Source organism: Camellia sinensis, chromosome 10, assembly GCF_055761805.1.
Source record: "Camellia sinensis isolate YWXY chromosome 10, ASM5576180v1, whole genome shotgun sequence".
NCBI classification, from domain to species: Eukaryota; Viridiplantae; Streptophyta; class Magnoliopsida; order Ericales; family Theaceae; genus Camellia; species Camellia sinensis.
In genome coordinates this window covers 153304520-153328185 of record NC_138970.1, presented here as the reverse complement: position 1 = coordinate 153328185, position 23666 = coordinate 153304520, and the positions used below count along the sequence as shown (strand labels likewise).

The 23666-nt window shown below is 32.7% G+C and overlaps 1 protein-coding gene across 1 annotated transcript; it reads right to left on the bottom strand.

Annotated features, from left to right (window-relative positions):
- Positions 1 to 4546: 4546 nt before the first annotated feature.
- Positions 4547 to 23619, bottom strand: LOC114260844 (protein NRT1/ PTR FAMILY 3.1-like). Its single transcript, XM_028201034.2, has 5 exons — positions 23467 to 23619; positions 22821 to 23038; positions 20528 to 21105; positions 5744 to 6097; positions 4547 to 5214 (listed from the first exon to the last, which is right to left on the bottom strand). The coding sequence occupies exons 1-5, from the start codon at positions 23540 to 23542 to the stop codon at positions 4683 to 4685; spliced, it is 1758 nt and encodes a 585-aa protein (XP_028056835.2). The 5' UTR covers positions 23543 to 23619; the 3' UTR covers positions 4547 to 4682.
- Between the last annotated feature and the right edge of the window lie 47 nt (positions 23620 to 23666).

Sequence of the window (23666 nt, the reverse complement as noted above, 5' to 3'; positions counted from 1 at the left end):
TTCACACTTCCAGTATCTGTGTCTTTGCAAAACTTCTGCAGATGTGTTTTTCACGCTCGAGCGGGTTTCCTTACGCTCGAGCGGGTCACAATCGAGCGAGTCTGTCGGCGCTCGAGCGGGGTGTTCATTGTCAGTGAAAGTTCTGGAAGGGGGTAATCTACGCTCGAGCGGACTAGTCTTCGCACTCGAGCGGATGTATTTTATTCTTGTGCCTTGGAGCTCGAGCGGGCCTTGTTGCGCTTGAGCGTGTCCAGATTTTTGTGCTTGACGCTCGAGCGTTCTATTCTCCGCTCGAGCGGGAGTGTCGTATATCAGTTGGCAGCTGGGCATTTTTGAATCACTTTTTAACTTCCATTCTCTCTCTTACTTTTTCGAAAGCCATTTTTGAGAGCTTCTCTCACTACTTTCTCCTTTCTCTCTTAGGATTGATCTAGTTAGAGTGTTCTCCTACCCTTTGGCCTTTACAAAAAGTGTGTTGATCGTCGAGGGCTACGTTTTGATCCGAAAAGTTTAGAGTTTGAGGCACTTTGAGTTTGGTATTCTTCTCCGTTTGAGCTCCAACTTTGAGGTAGGGGTATCCTACTCCTCCTTATGAGTTTTGTCTTTAAATTTTAGCATTTTGACATGTTGGGGATTGTTGGGTAATTTTGAGAAAGTTTGGGTCTTTGTGTAATTTTACAAAAGATGGGGTTTTATTTATATAAGCCTATATGCATATTTAGCATGGAGAAATGAGATAAATGTTGGGTTATTGATAGAAATGGAATCTTAGGGTTGTTTTGTTAATTATGGAAAATGCCCTAATTACATTGATGAATTAATTTGTGAAATTAATTTTGAGAAATGAGAAGTTGAATTGAGAATGTTGAAATTGGGAACGTATGGGGTTAAAGGGTGTAGTTGGATCAGTTATCACTCGCCTAGTTAAAATGCTGATATTTTATCCATTTGGTGCATTTATTTTCTGTTTAGAAATAACTGCTTTGGGCTATCGGTGGAGGATAGTCTTGATTGTTGTAGACAATGCATGATGATTAGGCAAATTAAAACTAATCAATTGAGTATGCCATCGGGTATGGTGGTTAGTATAAGACATCAAAATTTTGTATTGATTGATTGAACTTGTATATGATAATTGTTTATATACATTGTGTGTGGGAGGAGATAGGGGATGTACTCCACGGTTTAGGAGAAGATAGGGGATGGACCTCTAAATCGAATTTTGTGTGACATTGATACAGCACTACCATGTGTATCATTGTGAATTATAGAAGTGTTTTGGTTTGACATGGATATAGCACTACAATGTGTATAATTTGTCTTAATTAATTAAATTTGTATATGATCTCTGTTTATATACATTGTGTGTGGGAGGAGATAGGGGATGCACTCCACGGTTTAAGGGAAGATAGGGGATGGACCTCTAAACTGGATTTTGTGTGACATTGATACAGCACTACAATGTGTATCAAGTGTGGATTATGGAAGTGTTTGAATTGATTTGATATAGCACTAAAATGTATATCGTTATCAATTGTGAAGTATAGAAGTGTTTTTATGTGTTATTGATACAGCACCAAAATGTGTATCCATCTTGAATTTCGAAAGTGTTTTAAAGATGAGTCTTAATCTCATTAAGTTATTTGGCTAGGTTCTAAGCCTTGTTTTCAAACTCAAAGTTGAATAAGAAATGGAAACTGAATTGTGCCATGGGCATGACTGTCGTGAAACTGTAATACGACATACGTTGGAATACAAGTGTGGACTATCTATTGAATATTATTATTTTAGTCATTGTTTATAGTTGGTTTAGTATATTTCTACTAGGCTGTGGCTCACCATTTATGAGACATCATTTTCAGGTACAGGTAGCATGCCACCTTCAAGGACATAGCTTGGGAGGCTAGAGGCAGACAGACTGTTTCTGTTGTTTTGTTTTCTTTTGATGTATTACATGTATATCAAGCCAAGGGCTTTCTTTGTATAGAGTTAGTACTCTTTTTTTTTTACCAAGTGTTGACTTGGAAAGTTGAAAACCCATAGGGCATTTACTTTTTTTGTCAACATGCAATACATTTTGTAATGATTACTCTGATGGAATATATTTATGCTTTATTTTCTTATGTCTAAGCAGGCTATTGTTGGATGATTTATGGGTTTATTTTGAGGGCGTTACAGAACTTGAGCTAGAAATTGAGGATGAGCATCCAACTCAAGAACCGTCACCACAACTTGAGTTGAGGAAATCTACAAGGGACCGACAACCTTCGAGAAAGCATCCTCCCAATGAATTTATGTTGATTTCTGATCAAGGAGAGCCTGCGAGCTACCAAGAAGCAATTGAGCATGCAAAGAAAGATGACTGGAAAAAGGCTATGGAAGAGGAGATGAATTCCTTACTTGAAAATCACACTTATGATTTAGTGAAGTTGCCTAAGGGGAGGAAAATTCTGAAAAATAAGTGGGTTTTCAAATTGAAGAATGATGGTAAGAATCTAAGGTACAAAGCGTGTCTTGTTGTGAAAGGCTTTAGGCAAAAGAAATGTATTGACTTTGATGAGATTTTCTCGCCAGTTGTGAAGATGTCTTCTATTCGAGTTGTACTTGGCATGGCTGCAACTATGAACCTTGAAGTTGAACAACTTGATGTGAAGACCGCATTTCTTCATGGTGACCTTGAAGAAGAAATTTACATGGAGCAACCGAAAGGTTTTATAGAGAAAGGGAAAGAGAAATTTGTTTGCAAATTGAAGAAAAGTTTGTATGGCCTCAAGCAAGCCCGCCGGCAATGGTACAAAAAAATTGACTCTTTCATGATGAATAATGATTTTTCTAAAACCACTTCGGATCATTGTGTGTATGTGAAAAATTTTTCGGATGACAAATTTATTATTCTTTTGCTTTATGTTGATGACATGTTAATTGTGGGTCAAGTTTCTATCATGATTAATAGGTTAAAGTTGGAGTTGAGTAAGTCTTTTGCTATGAATGATTTGGGACCGGCAAAGAAAATACTTGGTATAAAAATTATTTGTGATCACAAAGAGAGACTGATTTGGTTATTTCAAGAGAGCTACATTGAAAAAGTTCTTGAGAGGTTCAACATGGATAAAGCAAAGTCGATTTCTTGTCCACTTGTGGGTCATTTCAAGCTTAGTTCGAATCAGTGTCCTACAAGTGACAAAGACAAGGAAGAGATGCTGAAAATTCTTTATGCTTCAGCGGTTGGTTCTTTGATGTACGCCATGGTTTGTACAAGACCGGATATTGCTCACGTCGTTGGTGTGATGAGTCTGTTTCTCTCTAATCTGGGTGAAGAACATTGGGCAGCGGTAAAATGGATTCTAAGGTATCTTTGAGGGACTTCGAAGGTGTGTTTGTGTTTTGGGGATGGTAAGCCGATGCTTGATAGGTTCACGGATTCTGACATGCCCAGTAATGTTGATTCTAGGAAATCTACTTTAGGATATTTGATGACTTTTGCAAGGGGAGCTATGGCATAGTAATCTAAATTACAAAAATGTGTTGCTTTCTCAACTACTGAAGCTGAATTTATTGCCATTACGGAAGATTACAAAGAAGAGTTATGGTCAAATAAATTTTTGCAAGAATTGGGTTTGAAGCAAGAAATGTATGTGTTTTATTGTGATAGTCAAAGTGCTATCCATTTGAGTAAAAATTCCACTTTTCATTCGAGATCGAAACACATTGATGTGAGATACTATTGGATTTGTGATGTGTTAGATTCGAAATTATTGCAACTCAAAAAGGTTTACACAGATGATAATATTTCGGATATGTTGACTAAAACTTTGTAGAGGGACAAACATTTAAAGTGTCGAACTTCGGCGGGTATGGTTGATGTCTCCACCTAAGGCGATAGGGGGAAAATTGTTGGGTATACCTCCTTATTTGGAGTGTGGGACCCAATTAGTTTATTAAAAGAGTTTAGCTTGGTTTGGTGTTACTTATAATATATTTTAATATATTATATCTAACTTTTAGAGGCCTAATTCAGTTTGGTAACAATTAGGGTTTGATAACATAACCCAAGAATCAATAATATATATATATATATATATTTGGTATTGTTTTTCCAAAGGAGAGGTGCTGTGCGGCTGCTACAATATTGGGAAACCAATTCGGTGGAATTAAATTTGAGTTAGTGTGCTTCGGTTTCGGCTTCATAGTTGGATGATTTGGTGAAGTTAATTTGGGTTTTCTACAACTTTGTTTTGAAGACTTTTGTTAATCTATTTGGTGAGATTTTTCCTCTTGTTTATTTGTGATTATTTGGAATTTACCTAACGGTGGTTTGTGAGACCATTCATGTCTCATTTGTAATCATTTGGAAACTTTACGGTTGATAGTGGAATCGGATTTCGATCCCGTGGACATACATCATATTGAGGGATCTACGTAAAATTCTTGTGTTGCTATTGATTTAATTTTTTCGCATTAGTTTTTATTCTCATTCATTGATTTACTTGTGGGGAATCATATATAACACTTTATTCATAAACTATAGATCTTTGTATGCGTATCATATGTGCACCCACACCAGTATCATTATAAAATACAGTTTGGTCCATTGATCTCTACAAGCTTGTCTACTATAGAAAATAAAGTCAAGCTATAATGAAAGGAAAGGAAACTAAATTTGTCCAAAGCTTAAAATGCAACTAAACATGGCTAGCAAGCTCACCTGCATCTCTAGTGGATTCACCATCTTCTTTCCTATGAATCTCAACCGGTTTGAAAGTATAAAATTTCGCGCAAAACACATAGTATACAAGGTTAATAATTTGCATCACTGTAATCAACCAGTAAAAGTACTCCAACTTCCCTTCATTCAAATTGTAGTCTGGAAGCCAGTTTGATCCGTCAGGACCAGCACTCAACTTATGCACCACGGTAACCAAAAGGGTACTTACATAATGCCCCAACGAATTCGCGGACCAGAAAAGAGCCATGGCGGTGCTCCTCATGCTCTCTGGCGCTTGATCGTACAAAAACTCCATGTGTCCAATGGACATGAAGGCCTCAGCCACACCATGGAGGCCATACTGCGGCACAAGCCAAAAGACAAAGATGGGTATGGTGGCCTTAGGGTTGTTAGTGAGGCCATAGGCCGAAGCCACATGTTTTCGCTTCACTTCGACAAAGCCAGCGACTAGGGTGGCGAGGATTGAAATGACGAAACCAATGCCCATCCTGTTAGAAAAATATTAATCACCAATACAATTTTGTTGAGTGAAAAATGAATTAAGAGGTATAAAACAATTAAAATAAGAATGCATGTAAAATAACAGAAAAATATTAAGCAACAATACAATTTTGTTCAATGAAAAATGAATTAAGAGATATAAAACAATTAAAATAAGAATGCATATAAAATAACATAAAATAAGAAAGAGTTGATTTTTGAGATTGAGAGGCATATAATCATTGTTTTAAAGTCGTTGTTTTTCCCTCAGTAAAGGTACAATTGGAGTGCAACGGTTTCAAGATATAATCTATGTATTAATAACCTTCCTCATCTAGTGTTCACATCTATTAGAAATGTATGAATGAGTTATGAACGAAAATTGCCTAAAAAACTAATACAAGGATATTTGGGATGTGCAAGTTAAGCCTACTTTATGGTTAGAAAAAAGGCTAAAAAACCCAAAATTATTATTAGTTAAAAAAAAGTCAAATGTCAAGTTAAATTTTTTCACTCATAAGAAACTTTTTTATCAACCTTTGTAGGAAGGTGATGCCACGGTCAATGCCGGTGAAAGTACGGATGAAGGGGACAAAAAGGCGGTCGTAGAAGGCGATGGTGGCAAGCATACAGGTGAAGGTGAAGACGGTCATGGAACCGGCGGGGATTTGGAAGGAGGATGTGAGGTGCCTGTCCATGGTTTTGGCTTGTTGGAGGGAGAAGGTGGTTTGTTGGGAGTAGGCGGTGATGAGGATGATTCCGGTAGCCCATATAGGTCCCATTCGAATGATTGATTTTAGTTCTTCGACACGGTGGACGGTGTTTAGCCTCCATAGGTTGGGTGATTTTAGGTCGTCTTCTTCAGTCACAGTGGCTGCCTTGTCCAAAAATCTGCATACCAATATAGGAAGAGATAGGGTTAATTTTCCAGCTTGTAGGTCTATACTATACTAAATTTAAATTTACACTCTGCATTTGAATTTTGAACCATTTTTTAATATTTTTTTAGGCATATAGCATTTCTAGAAAAAAAAATTGTTCAATTTTTTGTTGAAAGAATTCAAGAAGGTGCAAACTCTAGTACACTGGATTGAAAGGTTCATTTTGGGCTCTTAAGACTTAGACGGATTTCATTATGATATTATGATAATCTGAATTATTTATCTTATAGATTCTTGTGTAGTTCATATATAAAAAGGTCAAATTGATAATCATTATCACGTAATTTTATTATATCTGTTAAACTAAACAAATAGAAATCTTACTTTTCAAATCATATTTATCATCTATCTTTTGAGACAAATAAAATAAAATTATATGATTATGATTATAAAATGAATTTGAATTTTTTTATAAATGATATATATATATATATATATATAAATGATACATGACTTACAAAATATACCACTAAAATTATAAAAAATGTGACCTATATGTTCAAACCTAGAGACCCAAATTTGACATTCCAATCAACTATATAGACAGAAGAGAATCTCCTATTTAAAGAAAACAAAAATCCTAACTGAGGTTCAGAATGTAGAAATATCGATAAAAAAAAATCAAATAAAAAGTTTTTTAAATGAAAAAAAGTTTATCCACATGAAATTGAGAGAAGAAACTAAAACCAGGATAATGTAATCCAATCTTCAACAGATGTTGGTAGTTTGTGGATGAGTGAATGTACAATCAGCTCTCCCTCATGGTGCTTCTCATGAGTTCGCCAATAAATTTATTTTATTCACATGTAGAGGACAAAAACAAAAAAAAACAAAAAAATCAAAGAAGCTACGTACACGTGTCATGTCATCAAATCTTCTCTAATTAAATTTTTTGTTATCAATAAAATATAAAAATCACTAGAAAATATCGAGAAAAGGGCATCAAATTAATGGGAAACTAATGCCTGTTAGGCTTTGGCATAGTATGATTACGAATAAAATTATCAAAATGTGATGTGTTTAATTTTAGTGACTCAAAATAAATAATTAAAATTATCGAAATGATATATGCTGAATGTTGTCAGCTTGCCAATTGAGGCTTTGTTAGGTTTTGGTTTCAATCTTGGATTACGCTTTTCAACAAATGATGCTCAGAGCTTTAGCTCTTTTATTTATTGATGTTATCTGTTATAATTCTTGTACTGTTTTTTCATCAATAAGGTTACGTTTGATTTTTGATTAGAATTGTGATTTTAATCCAAAAAAAATTAAATAAATAAATTCAAAACTCTTTTTCAAATTCATAACTAAACGCACAATTCAAAACTCAATTTAAAATCTATTTTCAAAATTCATAACTAAAAACATAACTAAAAATTCAATTTAAAATTCTTTTCAAAACTCACAACCAAACTATTTTCAAAACACTATTTTTTTTAAAAAAAATTTAAAAATATTTTTTTTATTTTGTTTTCAAAATTATTTTTAAAATCATGATTTCAATGTGGAATTGTGTTTTGAGTTATGAGTTATGAATTGAGTTTTGAAAAGAGAAAATTTGTTTGGTTACGAGTTTTGAGTTGTATTTTTTCAATGTACATTGTATTTCATACAATTATGCGTTGTATTTTTTTAAAAAAAATATTTGAGTTGTATTTTTTTTTAAAATGTTATTTTTATTTTAAATATATAATTTTTTAATATTTTTTTAAATTTTAACAAAATGTGAATTGCCATATAAATCCAAATCATAACAAATTATTTGGACAATACTTAAAAAAATAACAAAATTTATTTTCCAAAAAAATAAAAATAAATAAATAATATTTTTCAAAAATATTTTTTTTTCAAAAAATATAAAAGAAAAAAATAATTTAAATTTTGAATATTTTTTAATAGAATTTTGGAAAGAGTTTTGGAAAGAGTTTGGTTATGAATTTTAAAAAGAGTTTTTGAATTGAGTTTTGATTTATATATTTGGTTATGAGTTTTGAAAATAATTTTTTAATTGAGTTTTGCGTTACGTATTTGGTTATAATTTGAGTGTGGAATTGTATTTTGAGTTTAAATATTAAATAAAATAAAATATTTAATTTAAAAAATTAAAAAAAAATTATATATTTAAAATAAAAAATTAAAATTTTCTTAAATTTTTTTTAATATTTAGAAGAAATAAATCCAAAATTTTTTAAAATACAACTTAAAACTCAAAATTCAAAATATAACTCAGAACTCTTTTAAAAACTCAAAACTCTTTTCAAAATTCAATTATATGTATAATAATGAATTTTTTAGTAATTTGTTAAGAAATTTAAAATATTTATACTTCAGTTTCTACTACAACATATAAGAGTTTTAGAGACTAAATGTTTTGGTTTCTAAATGTGAAAATTTTGTTACAAAAGGCATTTAGAGATCAATTTTTATCATCGTGAAGATAGTTGCTAAAATGTCGTATCGAAAAGTAAAAAATTAGGTTTTTAGCAACAAATTTTAAAAAATGTCATTAATATATAGATTTTTAAGAACAAAATAATTTAATTTCAAAATGATTTATTTTTTGAGACAAAAAATTTGATTCTAAAAGGATAATAATTTATCATTAATATTCAATTTTCGTTGTTAAAAATATAATAATGACATTTTTTGTAACAAAAATATTTGGTCCTTAAAAATTAATTTTGTCTCTAAATTTTGGTCTATAAAATTTTAATTTTTTGTTCATAGTGTGTTTAATAAAGAAATATATAATTAATTTAAATTTTGTTAACAAATACTTTTGCTATGTTTGATTGGGAGTTTAGAGAGAGGAATTAGACCTTTTTTGAGAATATGAAAAAAAAAATTCAACTTATTAGCTTATTGATTTATTTGAATCATATTACCTTTTTATTTTTTTTATACGTTTAAAAAAAATTAAAAAAAAATCAATAAGTTAACGTTTTTCATACTTCTCAAAACAAACCTTAGATTAGTAATCTATATGGATTCTAAACTGTGTTTTTGTTTGAAAAAAAAAATGACATGTGATTAACAATCTCATGGGACTATCAATCCTCACCCCCCATGGTGGGATTGCTAATCCCAACCTATGAATTGCTAATCCCAATCAATAAATAATTTTTTTTTTATTTTTTTGTAATAGGGTTTTTTTTTTAAATGTAATTTTGTAAATTCAATTAGTACGTAAATAAATGTATTTTGTCTTATATTTTTAATTTAATACCATTATACTGATAATCTTATTACTCAATTTCATGATACTTATAATTATATCTAACATAATCTGTTAAACAAACATGTCCATTAAGACATTCGTTAATCAAATTTTATAATAATTACATGAATAACTAATTACAAAATCAATAACAAAAATATTTATAAAATACTATATTTGGATCAACTCTTTGTAGTACAATCATCTTTTGATTGTTGAGTCAATCTCATCTCATCATCTGTTGTGTATATCTATTATCATTTTCATGATTACTTTTATATCCTTATAACATATGGGGCCACATGCATGCATGAGAAGATTATGTGTGGTTGGCGTGGTCCACTTGCAATAACCCTATGGCAAAGTCACAAGTATATATGTTTATGCTTGTGCAAATGATTTATTCATAAGAGAAGTCTAACAACTCGAAATTTTATATCAGAGTATAAATGAAGAGTTTGAGATTCAAATAATATATTGTGAGATTCATATGTAGATTAATTTTGAGTTATATACTTAAATTTTAGATAAATTATACTTTGACATTTTTGTCATTTTGATTTTAGAAATTTTAACAGACTCGATTTTAATTATAAATTTATGATTTTGTTTTAATTTGTTTTAATTGATTATTTAATTTTTTGATACAAAATGCTCACATAAGTGACATATGTCATGGTTTTATATGCAAAATTATAAATTTGTTCAACTTACTAAGTTAATTTCAACTAACTCAGTAACATTTTTTTCTTCAAAAACTCTCATCCGTGTCATTAATTGGATTAAATTAACAAAATATCAAAAAATTAAGGGTTAAAATTAAATTAATTAAAATGACAAAGACTAAAATAATACAATAGACAAAATACGGAGACTATCAATATAATTCACCTTTATATTTTGAATCAAACTTGAAATAGAAATTATAGATATATACAGTGGCGTAGCCAAGAATTCAGTGGAGAGAGGACACAAATTAATGACAACATTAATTTTTTTTTTTCATAATAAACAACAATGAGATATTACTAAACTTAAATATTAAGGTGCCGTTTGGTAACACTTATGTTTTCAGTTTTCTGTTTATATTTACAAAAATTTAAAAAACTCAAATAAAAACTTGTTTGGTAAAATTTTTGATTTATAAATCAGTGGTCTCAGTTTATAAATTTGGCCAAAAAAGGAAAACACAAAAAATGTGTTTCCATTTTCAGTTTTCAGTTTTTTTTTTTTTTAACCACCCAACACTAGCCACCACCCGCCACCATTTTCTACCACCGTCTTCCGCCACCACCCCCCACCCCCCACCACCACCTACCACCACCACTTACTACCCACCTGCCACCACCACCCACCACCCGCCACCCACCTGCCACCACCACCCACCTGCCACCCACTCGCCACCACCACCCACCCCTTGCCACCACCACCCACCACCCGCCACTACCATCCACCGCCCGCCACCACCACCCGCCACCTACTTGCCATCACCACTCACTACCCACCTGCCACCACCATCCACCACCTACCACCACCAACCACCCACTATCACCAGCTACCTGTCACCCACCCACCCACCACCACCACCACCCACACCCACTCGCCACCTACCTGCCACCACTACCCACCACCACCACCCACTCGTTACCACCTACCACCTACCCGCCACCACCTGCGCATCCGCCACCCACTTGCTACCACCACCCACTACCCGCCGCCACCACCGCCACTACCCACTCGCTACTACCCACCACCCGCCACCGTCACCCACCTAACCATCGCCACCCACCACCCACCCACCACCACCCGCCACCGCCACCGCACCACCACCCACTCACCACCACCCACCACCCGCCACTATCATCCACCCACCCACTACCAGCACCCGCCACGTACCCGCCACCACCCGCCACGTACCTGCCACCGCCACCCGCCACGTACCTGCCACCGCCACCCGCCACTGCCACCACCACCACCCACTCGCTACCACCCACCACCCGTCACCGTCACCCACCCACCCGCCACCACCCACCACCACCAGGTACCCACCACCCACCGTCACCACTTTTCACCACCCGTCACCGCCATCACCACCACCCGCTCGCTACCACCCGCCACCGTCACCCACCCACCCGCCACCACCCACCACCACCACCACCACCAACTACCCACCACCCACCGTCTTTCGCCGCCACTTGCCACCACCGTCTTTCGCCATCACTTGCCACCACTTGCCATTTTTCACTCTTTTTTATATTTTTTAAATTTTGTAAACATTTTGTCAATTACCAAACGCGTTTGTAGTTTATGTTTTTCTAAAAATAAACAAAAACCAGTTTATTAAATTTTTGTAAATATAAACTGAAAACGTAAACGTAAGAGTTCATTTGGATAAATGTGAATTTTAAATTAAAGGATTTGAGATTAAATTTTGTACAAATATTGGAGAATAACTATTTTATAGGTGGATTGGAAATTTAAAAAAGAAGATAACTTGAGATAGAAATGATATATTTTAGTAGAGAAATTTTATAAAACATACTGCAATAAAAATGTCTATTATATGTCGCAATTATGATATTCGTGGTTTTTAACACATTATAGTGTTAGATAAAATTTAGTTATAACTTTTTGTGGTTATTATTTTGGTTATGACTATATATCAAGTAATAGTTAGTTATGACTCATTCTGATATTAATTATGATCTATTATAATTTTTTTTTATTTTTTTTTATAATTGAAGATGTGTTGCTTGATTATAATTTATATAGTTGTCATTTTAGTTATGAATGGAAAGAAACACATGGAGGATAAACTCCACATGTTAAATGTAATTAACAATCCAATAAATTTCATATCTTTATTGAAATTAATTATGTTTGCATGTCAATAGTGGTAGACATTACCATTACATTGAAATTTTCATAAATAATAATATGACTTATCATAATCTCTTTATTTTCAATCAAAATAATCATTATTATTCTCATAATTTTAAAATGTCATTGACATTTTACTTTAAATAATATTTTTATAAATTTTTTTATTTAAAATATTTTCTTTATGTTTAAAAAAAAAATTCCCAAAGCCTAAGGTGCCTCCGCCACTGGACATCTATGGGGGTGTTTGGGAAGCAATTTTTTTAGCTTTTTTGGCTGAAATAGCACTAAAGAAAAAATAGACTAAATAGTTAATAAGACAAAATGTCACATTAAACCCATAATCATTTCACTTTTTATCTCACAAACATCACATCCAATTACAAAAAAATCTAACTATCTTCCCAAGCACAAAAATTTTAACCTCCTACAATAGTCAAAAACAAAAATAGCCTACTAAAATAATATATTAAAGGGAGCTTTTTTGATAAATGCACTTTCTAAGAGTTTTATTTCATCCAATACATATTCTTTTTGACTATTCAATTAGGTCCTATTTGAGATAAGAAGATCAAAATACCATTTTCATCTACTTATGTTCCATTTAATTCACATTATTTTCTTATGTTTCAATAAATCCTATGGGTTACATAATTACCAAAATACCCCTAATGTGAATGTTCACATCGTCAATGTGAATGTTTATATCGTCAATGTGTAGGGCCCGGCCCATGTCGATCCTCGTGGGTGCCTGGAAAAATTCGAGTCGGGCCGGGGTGGGCCCAGCCCGTTGACAATGTGAATAGTCACATTGACATGTTAACATTCACATTAATAGGAATGTAAAATTGGTCCGCATCCCGTGACGGCGCGAAACCAGCCCGCGACCCATGGGCGGCCCGGGCGCGGGCCCGATCCGGCCTGTTGACAATGTGAATATTCACATTGACATGTTAACATTCACATTGATAAGAGTACAAAATTGGTCCGCGGCCCATGAGCGGCCAAAAGCCCGCCCACGGCTCGGGGCGAGCCCGGCCCGGCCTGTTGACAATGTGAATTTTCACATTGACATGTTAACATTCACATTGATAGGAGTGTAAAATTAGCCCGCGCCTCGTTGCTGCCCAAAACCCGCCCACGGCCCGTGGGCGGCTCGGGGAGGGCCCGGCCCGGCCTGTTGACAATGTGAATATTCACATTGATATGTTAACATTCACATTGATAAGAGTATAAAATTGGCTAGCGGCCCAAGGCGGGCCCGACCAGGCCCGTTGACAATGTGAATATTCACATTGACATGTTAACATTCACATTGATAAAAGTGTAAAATTGGCCCACAACCCGTGGGCGGCCCGAAGCCCGATCGCAGCCCAAGGCGGGCTTGGCCCGACCCGTGAGAATGCGAATATTCACATTGATATGTTAACATTAACATTGATAGGAGTGTAAAATTTGTCTGCTGCCCGAAGCTTGCCCGTGGCCCGGGGTAGGCCCGGCCCAGTCCGTTGACAATGTGAATATTCACATTGACATGTTAACATGCACATTGATAGGAATGTAGAATTGGCCCGCAGCCCGTGGGCTGCCTGAAGCTCGCCCACGGCCTAGGGTCTGGGCCCGAGCATGTCCGAGACCCTAGGCTAGGGCCTAGGCCATCACTTTGAAGCCTGGCCCGACCCATCAGCCCGCTTAAGGCCTATTCAAGGCTTGGTCCGAGGCCCAGCCCGCCCGAGGCGCAATGTCTTTTTTTGTGGAAAATAATAAAATTTTGGTAGAAAAAATTAAAAAGAATTACAAAAAATAGCCAGGCCGGCCCAAGCCCGACCTAAGCTCGAGGCTAGGCCCAAGCCCACCGACCTGACCCAAGGCTCGATCCATCGGCCCGTCCAAAGCCCGAATACCCTTGTGCTAGGGCTAGGGCCTGAGCCTAATTTTTTGACCCATGGGCCGGGCCGGGCTGGATTTTTTCGGACACCCACAAGGCTCGATATGGGCCGGCCCGGGTCTCTACGCATTGATGATATGAACATTCACATTCACGATGTGAACTCAAAAAGAACGTAGGCTGCCCGAAGCCCGCCCGCGGCTTGGGAAAGGCTCGTTTGGGCCCGGGCTCGAGCCTAGTCCGAGACCCTAGGCTAGGGCCTGGGCCATCACTTTGAAGCCTGGCCCGGTCTATCAGCCCGGTTAAGGCCCATTCAAGGCTCGGTCCGAGGGCCGGCTCGCGCGCGAGGCCTAGTGGCTTTTTTTGTGAAAAATAATAAAATTTTGGTAGAAAAAATTAAAAAGAATTAAAAAAAATGGCCAGGCCCGCCCAAGCCCGACCCAAGCCTGAGGCTAGGCCCAGACCCATCGGCCTGACTCGAGGCTCGACCCACCGGCTCGAGCCCGGACCCAAACGAGCCTGCCCCGGGCTATGGGCAGGCTTCGGGCAGCCCATGGGCCGCGGGCCAATTCTACATTCCTATTAATTGCATGTTAACATGTCAATGTGAATATTCACATTGTCAACGGGGCGGGCCAGGCCTATCCCGGGCCGCGGACAAGCTTCAGGCAGCGGGGCAAATTTAACACTCCTATCAATGTTAATATTAACATGTCAATGTGAATATTCACAATGTCGTGGGTTGGGCTGAGGTCGGGCTTCGGGCAGCCCACGGGCTGCGGGCCAATTTTACACTCTTATCAATGTGAATGTTAACATGTCAATGTGAATATTCACATTGTTAATTGGCCGGGTCGGGCCCGCCCTAGGCCGCTGGCCAATTTTATACTTTTATTAATGTGAATGTTAACATGTTAATGTGAATATTTACATTGTTAACAAGCTAGGCCGGGCCTGCCCCGGGCCGCCCACGGGCCGTGGGCAGGTTTCGGGCAGCCACGGGGCGTGCTAATTTTACACTCCTATCAATGTGAATGTTAACATGTCAATGTGAATATTCATATTGTCAACGGGCCGGGCCGGGCCCGCCCCAGGCTGTGAGGGGGCTTTGGCCGCCCATGGGCTGCGGGTCAATTTTATACTCTTATCAATGTGAATGTTAACATGTCAATGTGAATATTCACATTATCAACGGGTCGGACCGGGTCTGTCTCGGGCTACCCATGGGCCGCCGGCGGGTTTCGTGCCGCCACGGGACATAGGCCAATTTTACACTCCTATTAATGTGAATGTTAACATGTCAATGTGAATATTCACATTGTCAACAGACCGGGCCCGCCCCGGCTCGCTGGCGGGTTTCAAGCAGCCCACGGGTCAATTTTACATTCCTACCAATGTGAATTATAAAATATAAATGTTCACATCATAAAATTGTTAACCGTTCAAAAAATATTTATAAGGGTATCAAAATTAAATATAAGGGCATAAGTGTCCAAGAAAATAGTGTAAATCAAGAAAAATGACTTTATGAAGTAAAACTATACATACATAGAACTAAATCATCATAAATTTTTTGAATTAAAAAACTTCTAAATGAGATTTATTAATAAAAATTCCTATATTAAAACCACAATTGGAGTGGTCTCCGTCTACACTTGTCTGATGTTTCTGTTCCAACGTGATAATGAAAAGGAAAACTTTGAAATTATTCAAAATTAATGTAAGTGTAATATTTTTTAAAATTTACATCTAAGATTTTTTATTTCCTCTTTTGGATTACACGTGCGTTTTCTTTGTTTTTGTTTCAACTTGTCACACGAAAACAAAAAATTTTAAACCACACAATAGAAACGATGACTTTGGAGTCTTTTGAAAAGTAGGTTATAATTCAATTCTCAGATCTCTTTTCATAAAAAATTGATTATAATTAATTTTTAATCGGCTTTTAATTAAAAAGTTGATTATAACTATCTTCCCAAAATAACTCTTTATGTGCCGAAAGTAACAATTTTTTTTGGGGGGTGAGAATATGAGGTTGTAATTATGAGTTTTGAGAGTGAATTTATCATTGCTTTGTGAGTTTCTAACATTTTACTTAATTTATCATGTAATATATATAGATACACATGATTTTTTTAAGGACCAAAAACTGTAACTGACCAATAGCCCTGTTTGGTAGAGCTGTGTGAAAGTGCTTATAGCTTATGCCTAAACAGCTTATAACTTATAACTTTCAGCTTAAGCTGATTTTCAGCTTATTCTTAAAGCATCTCCTGCCCCACTCAAAGAATAAGTTGATTTCTGACTTCCACAAAGCTATAAGTTATAAGCTATAAGTTAAACCAAACACATCAAAATAGCTTAAATTAAGCTGAAAGCTGAAATAAGCTGTAAATAATTTCTGCCAAACAGGCACAATATTGTTATTCAGTTATTTAATATAAAATATTATGAATAAATTTTAAATATGCAAAATTATTCATAAATTATGCATATTAGTAAAGTCATAATATTTTGCTTTATGTGAGAGTTGAATATAAGATATTCGGCAAGAGAAAAGTTAAAAACTCACAAAATACAAAAATATCTAAAAATTTATCAAAAAATTGATTTGGAGTCCAGATTAGCTCCTAAAATGAATCTGTACAATACAATATTTTGTAGATATTTTCTTAGGAATTATATAGTGCATATCTATATGGAAGATGCTCTTTCCACAATTTTTAAAGTCTGTTCGGAAAGTGATTTTTAAAATTTTTTTTTTGATTAAAATATGAGATGAGAAAAATTAATATGTTTAGAGAAATTTTTTCATTTTTTTTAAATAAAAAATGTTCAAAAAATAATGTGAATGAGATGAATTTTCCACTTTATAGAGTGAATTGGAATTTTTAAAAAAATTTTAATGAATTAAATTTATTTTTATTTTTTAATTTTTTTTCTTTTAATGTTTGCTTAAAAAAATACTTGTCAGTAGGCTTGCAAATGAATAGAATTGTTCATGAACAGGCTTGAGCCCAGCTCGGTAAGAGCTCGTTCAAACTCAATTCATTAAATTTTTATTGAATTCGAGCTTAAGTTCGTTAAAATATTAATAAACAAGTTTAAACATACTAAAACTCGATTTGTTAGCTAGCTCATTTAACATTTATTTAAATAATAGAATAAATATATTATTTATATATTAAATAATATAAAATATGTATAAAAAATAGGATAAATATGTTATTTATATATTTAAATAATATATATGTAAAAAATATCTAAATTTATTTGTAAATAATAGCTAACTATACATAATATATTTATATAATAGTAGCGGTAGATATTATTATTTTAGTAAGATATTGACTTTTTTTTTTTAGTATGTTTATATATATGATATATATAATTGTACAATCAAAGTTTCTAAAGTAACTTTAGTTTTACACGTAAGTATGAATTTATATTTTCTTTAGTTCGTTAAGGCTCGTGAGCATGCTTGAATTCGAGTCAAACCTAAGTCAACTCGGCTCAAGTTCGATTTGTTAAATTTTTAGTGAGTTCAGACTTGTTAAAGTCTTAATAAACAAACTCAAACATACTAAAACTTAACTCGATTCAGCTCGTTTGCAGTGTATAGGTTAAGCACAATCTGGGTTTGTCCTGGACATCGAATCTAGAATGACCATGTGCCATAAATAAATACGAAGTCTAATCTTTTTTTCTTTTTAATCAAATTTTTTTTTTTTTGAACTTTTTAATCAATTGTTCTTACAATTATGTCTAACACTAAGAAATTATAATAAAAAGGAGGGGGCATTTCCCTAAATAAGTCAAATTATTAATTCAATTTTTAAACTAAGCCTAGTTTTGAAAGAATTCTCAAAATAGGCTAAAACGTGGTTCACAACCACGCTTTTAACGTTTGTGTGTCTGTCCCACGTGAAAATTGGAAAGTCTTAAAAGCGTTGTTACAAATCACGCTTTTAATTAAAAAAACGTGATTACAAATCACGCTTTTAATTAATTTATTTATTTTTAAAAGCGTGATTGTAAATCACGTTTTTAACTGAAAATTTTTTTTCTTCTAAAAACGTGATTAAAAATTACACTTTTAACCAAAATGTAAAAACGTGCTTTGAAAACACGTTTTCAACACGAAACCACGCTCACAGCTTTCAATTCATCAAACACACACAAACTCCCTCTGACAACCCCACGCACAAACCTCACTCACACTCAATACACATCACTCACACTCAAAATATATATATATATATATATATATTTATTTTAATATATATTTATAATTTAATATATATATATATATAAATTTTATTTCATAAAATTGAAACTAATCTTAAATATATATAATAACCAATTATATAAAATAATTATTTTTTTATTTTAATTCTTAATTTTTTTAAAAAATTTTACTGTTCAGGGATAAAATTTATTTTTTTTTTATTTTTGGGTTTAAGGTTTAATTCTTAAAATTTATTTATTTTTATTTTAGGGTTTAGGATTTATAAAAAAAATAAATTTTAAGAATTAAATTCTAAATTCTAAACCTTAAATTCTAAACTCTAAAATAAAAATAAATAAATTTTAAGAATTAAACCCTAAATCTTAAAATAAAAAATAAATAATTTCTATCCCTAAACACTAAGGTAGCGTTTGGTAACATTTACTTTTTTGGTTTATGTTTATAAAAATTTTATAAACTGGTTTCTGTTTATTTTTAGAAAAACATAAATTACAAACGTCTTTGGTTTGAACAAAATATTTAAATTTTTTTTAAAACATAAACTAAAAATATATTTGTTCAAGTCTAAAATATTTATATTTATACTTATTATTTATGACAGTGGGATCACACATATTATAATTGAAAAAAATTAATTAAAAAAATATTGAAAAAAAACGTGGTTTGTAAAAATTAATTGGAAAAAACGTGGTTTGTAAAAATTATTAAAAAAAAATTTAATTGAAAAAAATTATTTGAAAAAAAAATATTTGAAAAAAAACGAAAAAAAAATTAAATAAAAAAATAATTGAAAAAAAAATTAATTAAAAAAATTATTTTTCAAAAAAATTTATTTGAAAAAAAATTTTGAAAACTGAAACCGTAAACTCATTTTTTGAGTTTACGTTTTTTTCTCAAATAATTTTTTTCAATTAAATTTTTTCCAATTAAATTCTTTTCAATAATTTTTACGAACCACGTTTTTTCCAATTAATTTTTTTTCAATAATTTTTACAAACCACGTTTTTTCCAATTAATTTTTTTTCAATTATTTTTTTAATTAATATTTTCGATTATAATATGTGTGATCCCGCTGTCATAAATAATAAGTATAAATAAAAATATTTTAGGTTTGAACAAACATATTTTTAGTTTATGTTTTAAATTTTTTTTAAACATTTTGTTCAAACCAAACACGTTTGTAATTTATGCTTTTCTAAAAATAAACAGAAACCAGTTTATAAAATTTTTGTAAACATAAACAAAAAACGTAAATGTTACCAAACGCTACCTTAGTGTTTAGGGATAGAATTTATTTATTCTTTATTTTAAGGTTTAGGGTTTAATTCTTAAAATTTATTTATTTTTATTTTAGAGTTTAGAATTTAGGGTTTAGGGTTTAGAATTTAGAATTTAATTCTTAAAATTTATTTTTTTTTATAAATCCTAAACCCTAAAATAAAAATAAATAAATTTTAAGAATTAAACCTTAAACCCAAAAATAAAAAAAAAAAAATTTTATCCCTGAACAGTAAAATTAAAAAAAATTAAGAATTAAAATAAAAAAAATAATTATTATATATAATTGATTATTATTTGTTATTATAAATTATTATTATATATATTTAACATTAGTTTCAATTTTATGAAATAAAATTTATATATATATATATATATTAAATTATAAATATATATTAAAATATATATATATTGAGTGTGAGTGATGTTTGTGCGTGGGGTTGTCAGAGAGAGAAAGTCTTTGTGTGTGTTTGATGAATTGAAAGCTGTGAGCGTGGTTTTGCGTTGAAAACGTGTTTTCAAAACACGTTTTTACATTTTGGTTAAAAGCGTCGTTTTCAATCACGTTTTTAAAAGAAAAACAAATTTCAGTTAAAAGCGTGATTCACAATCACGCTTTTGAAAAAAAAAAATAAAAAATTAAAAGCCTGATTTGTAACCACGCTTTCTTAATTAAAAGCGTGATTTGTAACCACACTTTTAAGATTTTCTAATTTTCACGCGGGACAGACACACAAGCGTTGAAAACGTGGTTGTGAACCACGTTTTAGCTTATTTTAAGAATTCTTTCAAAACTAGACTTAGTTTGAGAATTGAATTGATAATTTGACTTACTTAAGGAAATGCCCCAAAAAGGAGAGAGACTTACTTCATGTGTTTAGTATGTAGAAGCTTTCCTGCCAAAGAAATAGAAGCATCAAGTTGATCATTCTCATAGAGCAATTTGGGATCAGAAACCCTAGCCAAATTTCTCTTCTTAAAAGCAGCCACACAAACTTGTACCAATCGGGTAAACGGGCTACCGGATGGGTCCAAGTTCCGATACATCGGGTACCCGAAGACAAAGGTGATGATAGAAAGAAACATGGCTATGGTGGGAATTCCAAGTCCCCAACCCCACCCAACATTGTCTTGAATATAGACAATCACTGTGACAGCAAGAAGCATTGAAGCCCCCATACAAAAGTAGTACCAATTGAAGAAGGTCCATGTTTGGACCTTTTGTTTAGGATCCGTTTCGTCGAATTGGTCCGCCCCGAATGCCACAATACAGGGTCGGTACCCACCCGCCCCTAAAGCACATAGGAAGAGTGATCCATAGAGGATTGCCAGCTGTCCACCATTGGCTTCTTGGCACAGTGATTGATTATTATGATGATGATCACCTTTACATGGGGGAGGCCTTAATTGTGGTAGCATTGCTGATATTGTCAACCCAGTCAGCCCCTAATTTAAAAAAAAAATTACAAGAAAGTAAGTTTTTAATTAAATTAAATTGTTGAAATCGAGTTTTATTATTGTGCAATGTAATTTTTTCTTTTTTAACATTTTTATTTTCTTACTACCAATGCCATTTGGTTGAAGTCGAGGAAAAATTTAACTTCTAACTAAACTTTCGGTTTTGTGAGAAGCTGAAGCTTACCTCATGCTATGATTTGGCTTTGTAGGTTTAGTGTAAATGAAGGATTCACATGAGATTTTAAACTTTTTTACAGCAACTAGTAAAATTTTACATTAAAAATATAAATGGCCCACTCTATAAATGGCCCACTCTATAACTTTTATTATAAAACGTAAACTATTAGTTATTTAAATTTAAAGCTCAAAGAATTAAATATAAAACAACATTCAATCAATTTAATTTATGTTAGTGTAATTTTGAAAAAAATAAAAAAAATAAAAACAGATACTATATTATGGAAAATAAATTAAAAAAATAATTTTAATTAATCTTAGGTGGTCAATTCAGTTTGGTTAGTATTCAATTTATCTTTCACTCCCAAATTGTATTAAATTAAGCAAAACTACATGCAGGGATGAGTTGGAAAAAAAAAGAACAATTGCCAATATATTATTTACACCCAATTACAAATAGGCTTACACTTCATAAATTTGTAAATTTTTTTTTTTTTTTTACTACCATGTTTGGAAGATATGAGATATTGATAAGGTTTTATACTGTGCATATCTGAACCGACCAAATCATGTTACTTGATTTTTATTCCACCAAATTCAATTTATTAATTATATTTTTTAATTTTCGTATCTCTATATCTCATATACTTATATGATTAAGATTACATTAGGACAGATAAACAAAAGCATTTAAAGAGAAAAGATCCCTAACCTAAATTAAAATATATATGGTACAAACCAAACAAATTTATGTTATTTAGTATAATTTGTCTAATCAAATCAAACCAAATCAAACTGTAAATCTCATCAAATGAAATCGATTAAATGAATATATTTTTTTCACTCGACTCTATCAACTCGACTCTATCAACGGCCTTTTAACATTAGTCAACTTTGTAATTAATCTCTCTAAAGAAAATGATATATATGTACACTTTGTAGATCCATTTTTTAAATTTAATAATGTATAAATAATATGATTAATTAATGATTCCGAAAGATATAAAAAAAATATTATTTCCAATATATAATTGATTGTCATATCATTAAAATTCAAAAATAAATATAATTTTTCAACTTAAATAATAATAATCTTTATCCAATCAAGTGTGCCCTTATGAGACAAGATCACAAAAAGTTTCATATAATTATTAGAAAATTCCATTCAAAGTTTTACATGAGGTAAGCAATTCTACGTCGGTTCAAATTTAGGTCTCAGCAATAAATAAAATTTTATAATTCTAATTTTGGGTCCAATTTGTTTTAATAATTTTTTTCTTGTATGTTTTAAGAGCAATACTATAAATTCAAATTATTCAAAATAAATAAATAAATTAATGGGTTAGATTCATTGTGCATTTATTTTGCATCTCACTAATTTTAAATTTTTACTGCACAAATAATTTTTAAGATAAAATTTAAAATAAAATATTTTGGCTTTTAATTATCCAAATCAAAATTTAAAAACTCGAGAGAGAGAGAGAGAGAGAGAGAGAGAGAGAGAGAGAGAGAGAGAGAGAATTAACTATCTGATAAAGAATGGAAGAAACAGTGATGGTCCAGAAGCGGCCGACATAGGCGTCGGAGATGAAGGCGCCGAGGAGAGGAGTCAAGCTTGAAGTTCCGCTGTAGTTTGTGTGTGTGTTGGCTGCCTTTGTTAATGGCATATGAAGCTCTTGTGTTAAATAACTTAACATATTGGTGCCAAATCCCATCACAGCCAACTTCTCACATACCTCATTTGCTGCACAAAACCACCACTCAAAACATAAAACACAAATACAAACACAAAACCCCCAAATCTCAAAACAATCATTTGGAGCACTCCAAGTTCAGAGGCCACCCTATGTCTATGAACGGAGCAAGCCAGAGGAGATTTGAACCCTTGTTTGGACTTTTAATACTGTCATTTTTAATATATCGGCTGATACTGTTTTACAATATCATCCATACTGTTACTTAAATCCATGATATTCACTTACTGATTTGATGGCCCTTGATGGGTGTAGCAATATCATGATTTTAAATAATTAAATCAATGAAACAATCATATATGAGTCGATATTGGTAGATATATTGATGAATGAAGATATTGAAAGTTCAAAATGTAACAACCAGTTTTAGTAGAAGAGGAAGAAGAGGGCATTTATTATTAAAACAATAAAAACATACCAAAAATGAAGGGCATAGTGATCATCCCACCCTTTGGTCTTTGGACATGGGAATCTTTTCCCTCCCTCATTTCCATCTTCTTAGCAACTCTTTTTAGTGCTCTAAATGGTCACTCAAACTCCAATATTTATAGGCTCCATGAAGATTTTAAAACAATAATTAATGCTCTTGTAATTTGTAATTTTCCTTAAAGAAGTAAA

Excerpts from the sequence above, each read along its gene's own strand:
- LOC114260844 (XM_028201034.2), bottom strand. The coding sequence starts at position 23,542 with ATGGAAATGAGGGAGGGAAAAGATTCCCATGTCCAAAGACCAAAGGGT. Across the intron at positions 23,039-23,466 it reads CACTATGCCCTTCATTTTTG|CAAATGAGGTATGTGAGAAG; the intron begins GTATGTTTTTAT and ends GGTTTTGTGCAG. Across the intron at positions 5,215-5,743 it reads GGCATCACCTTCCTACAAAG|GATGGGCATTGGTTTCGTCA; the intron begins GTTGATAAAAAA and ends TTTTTCTAACAG.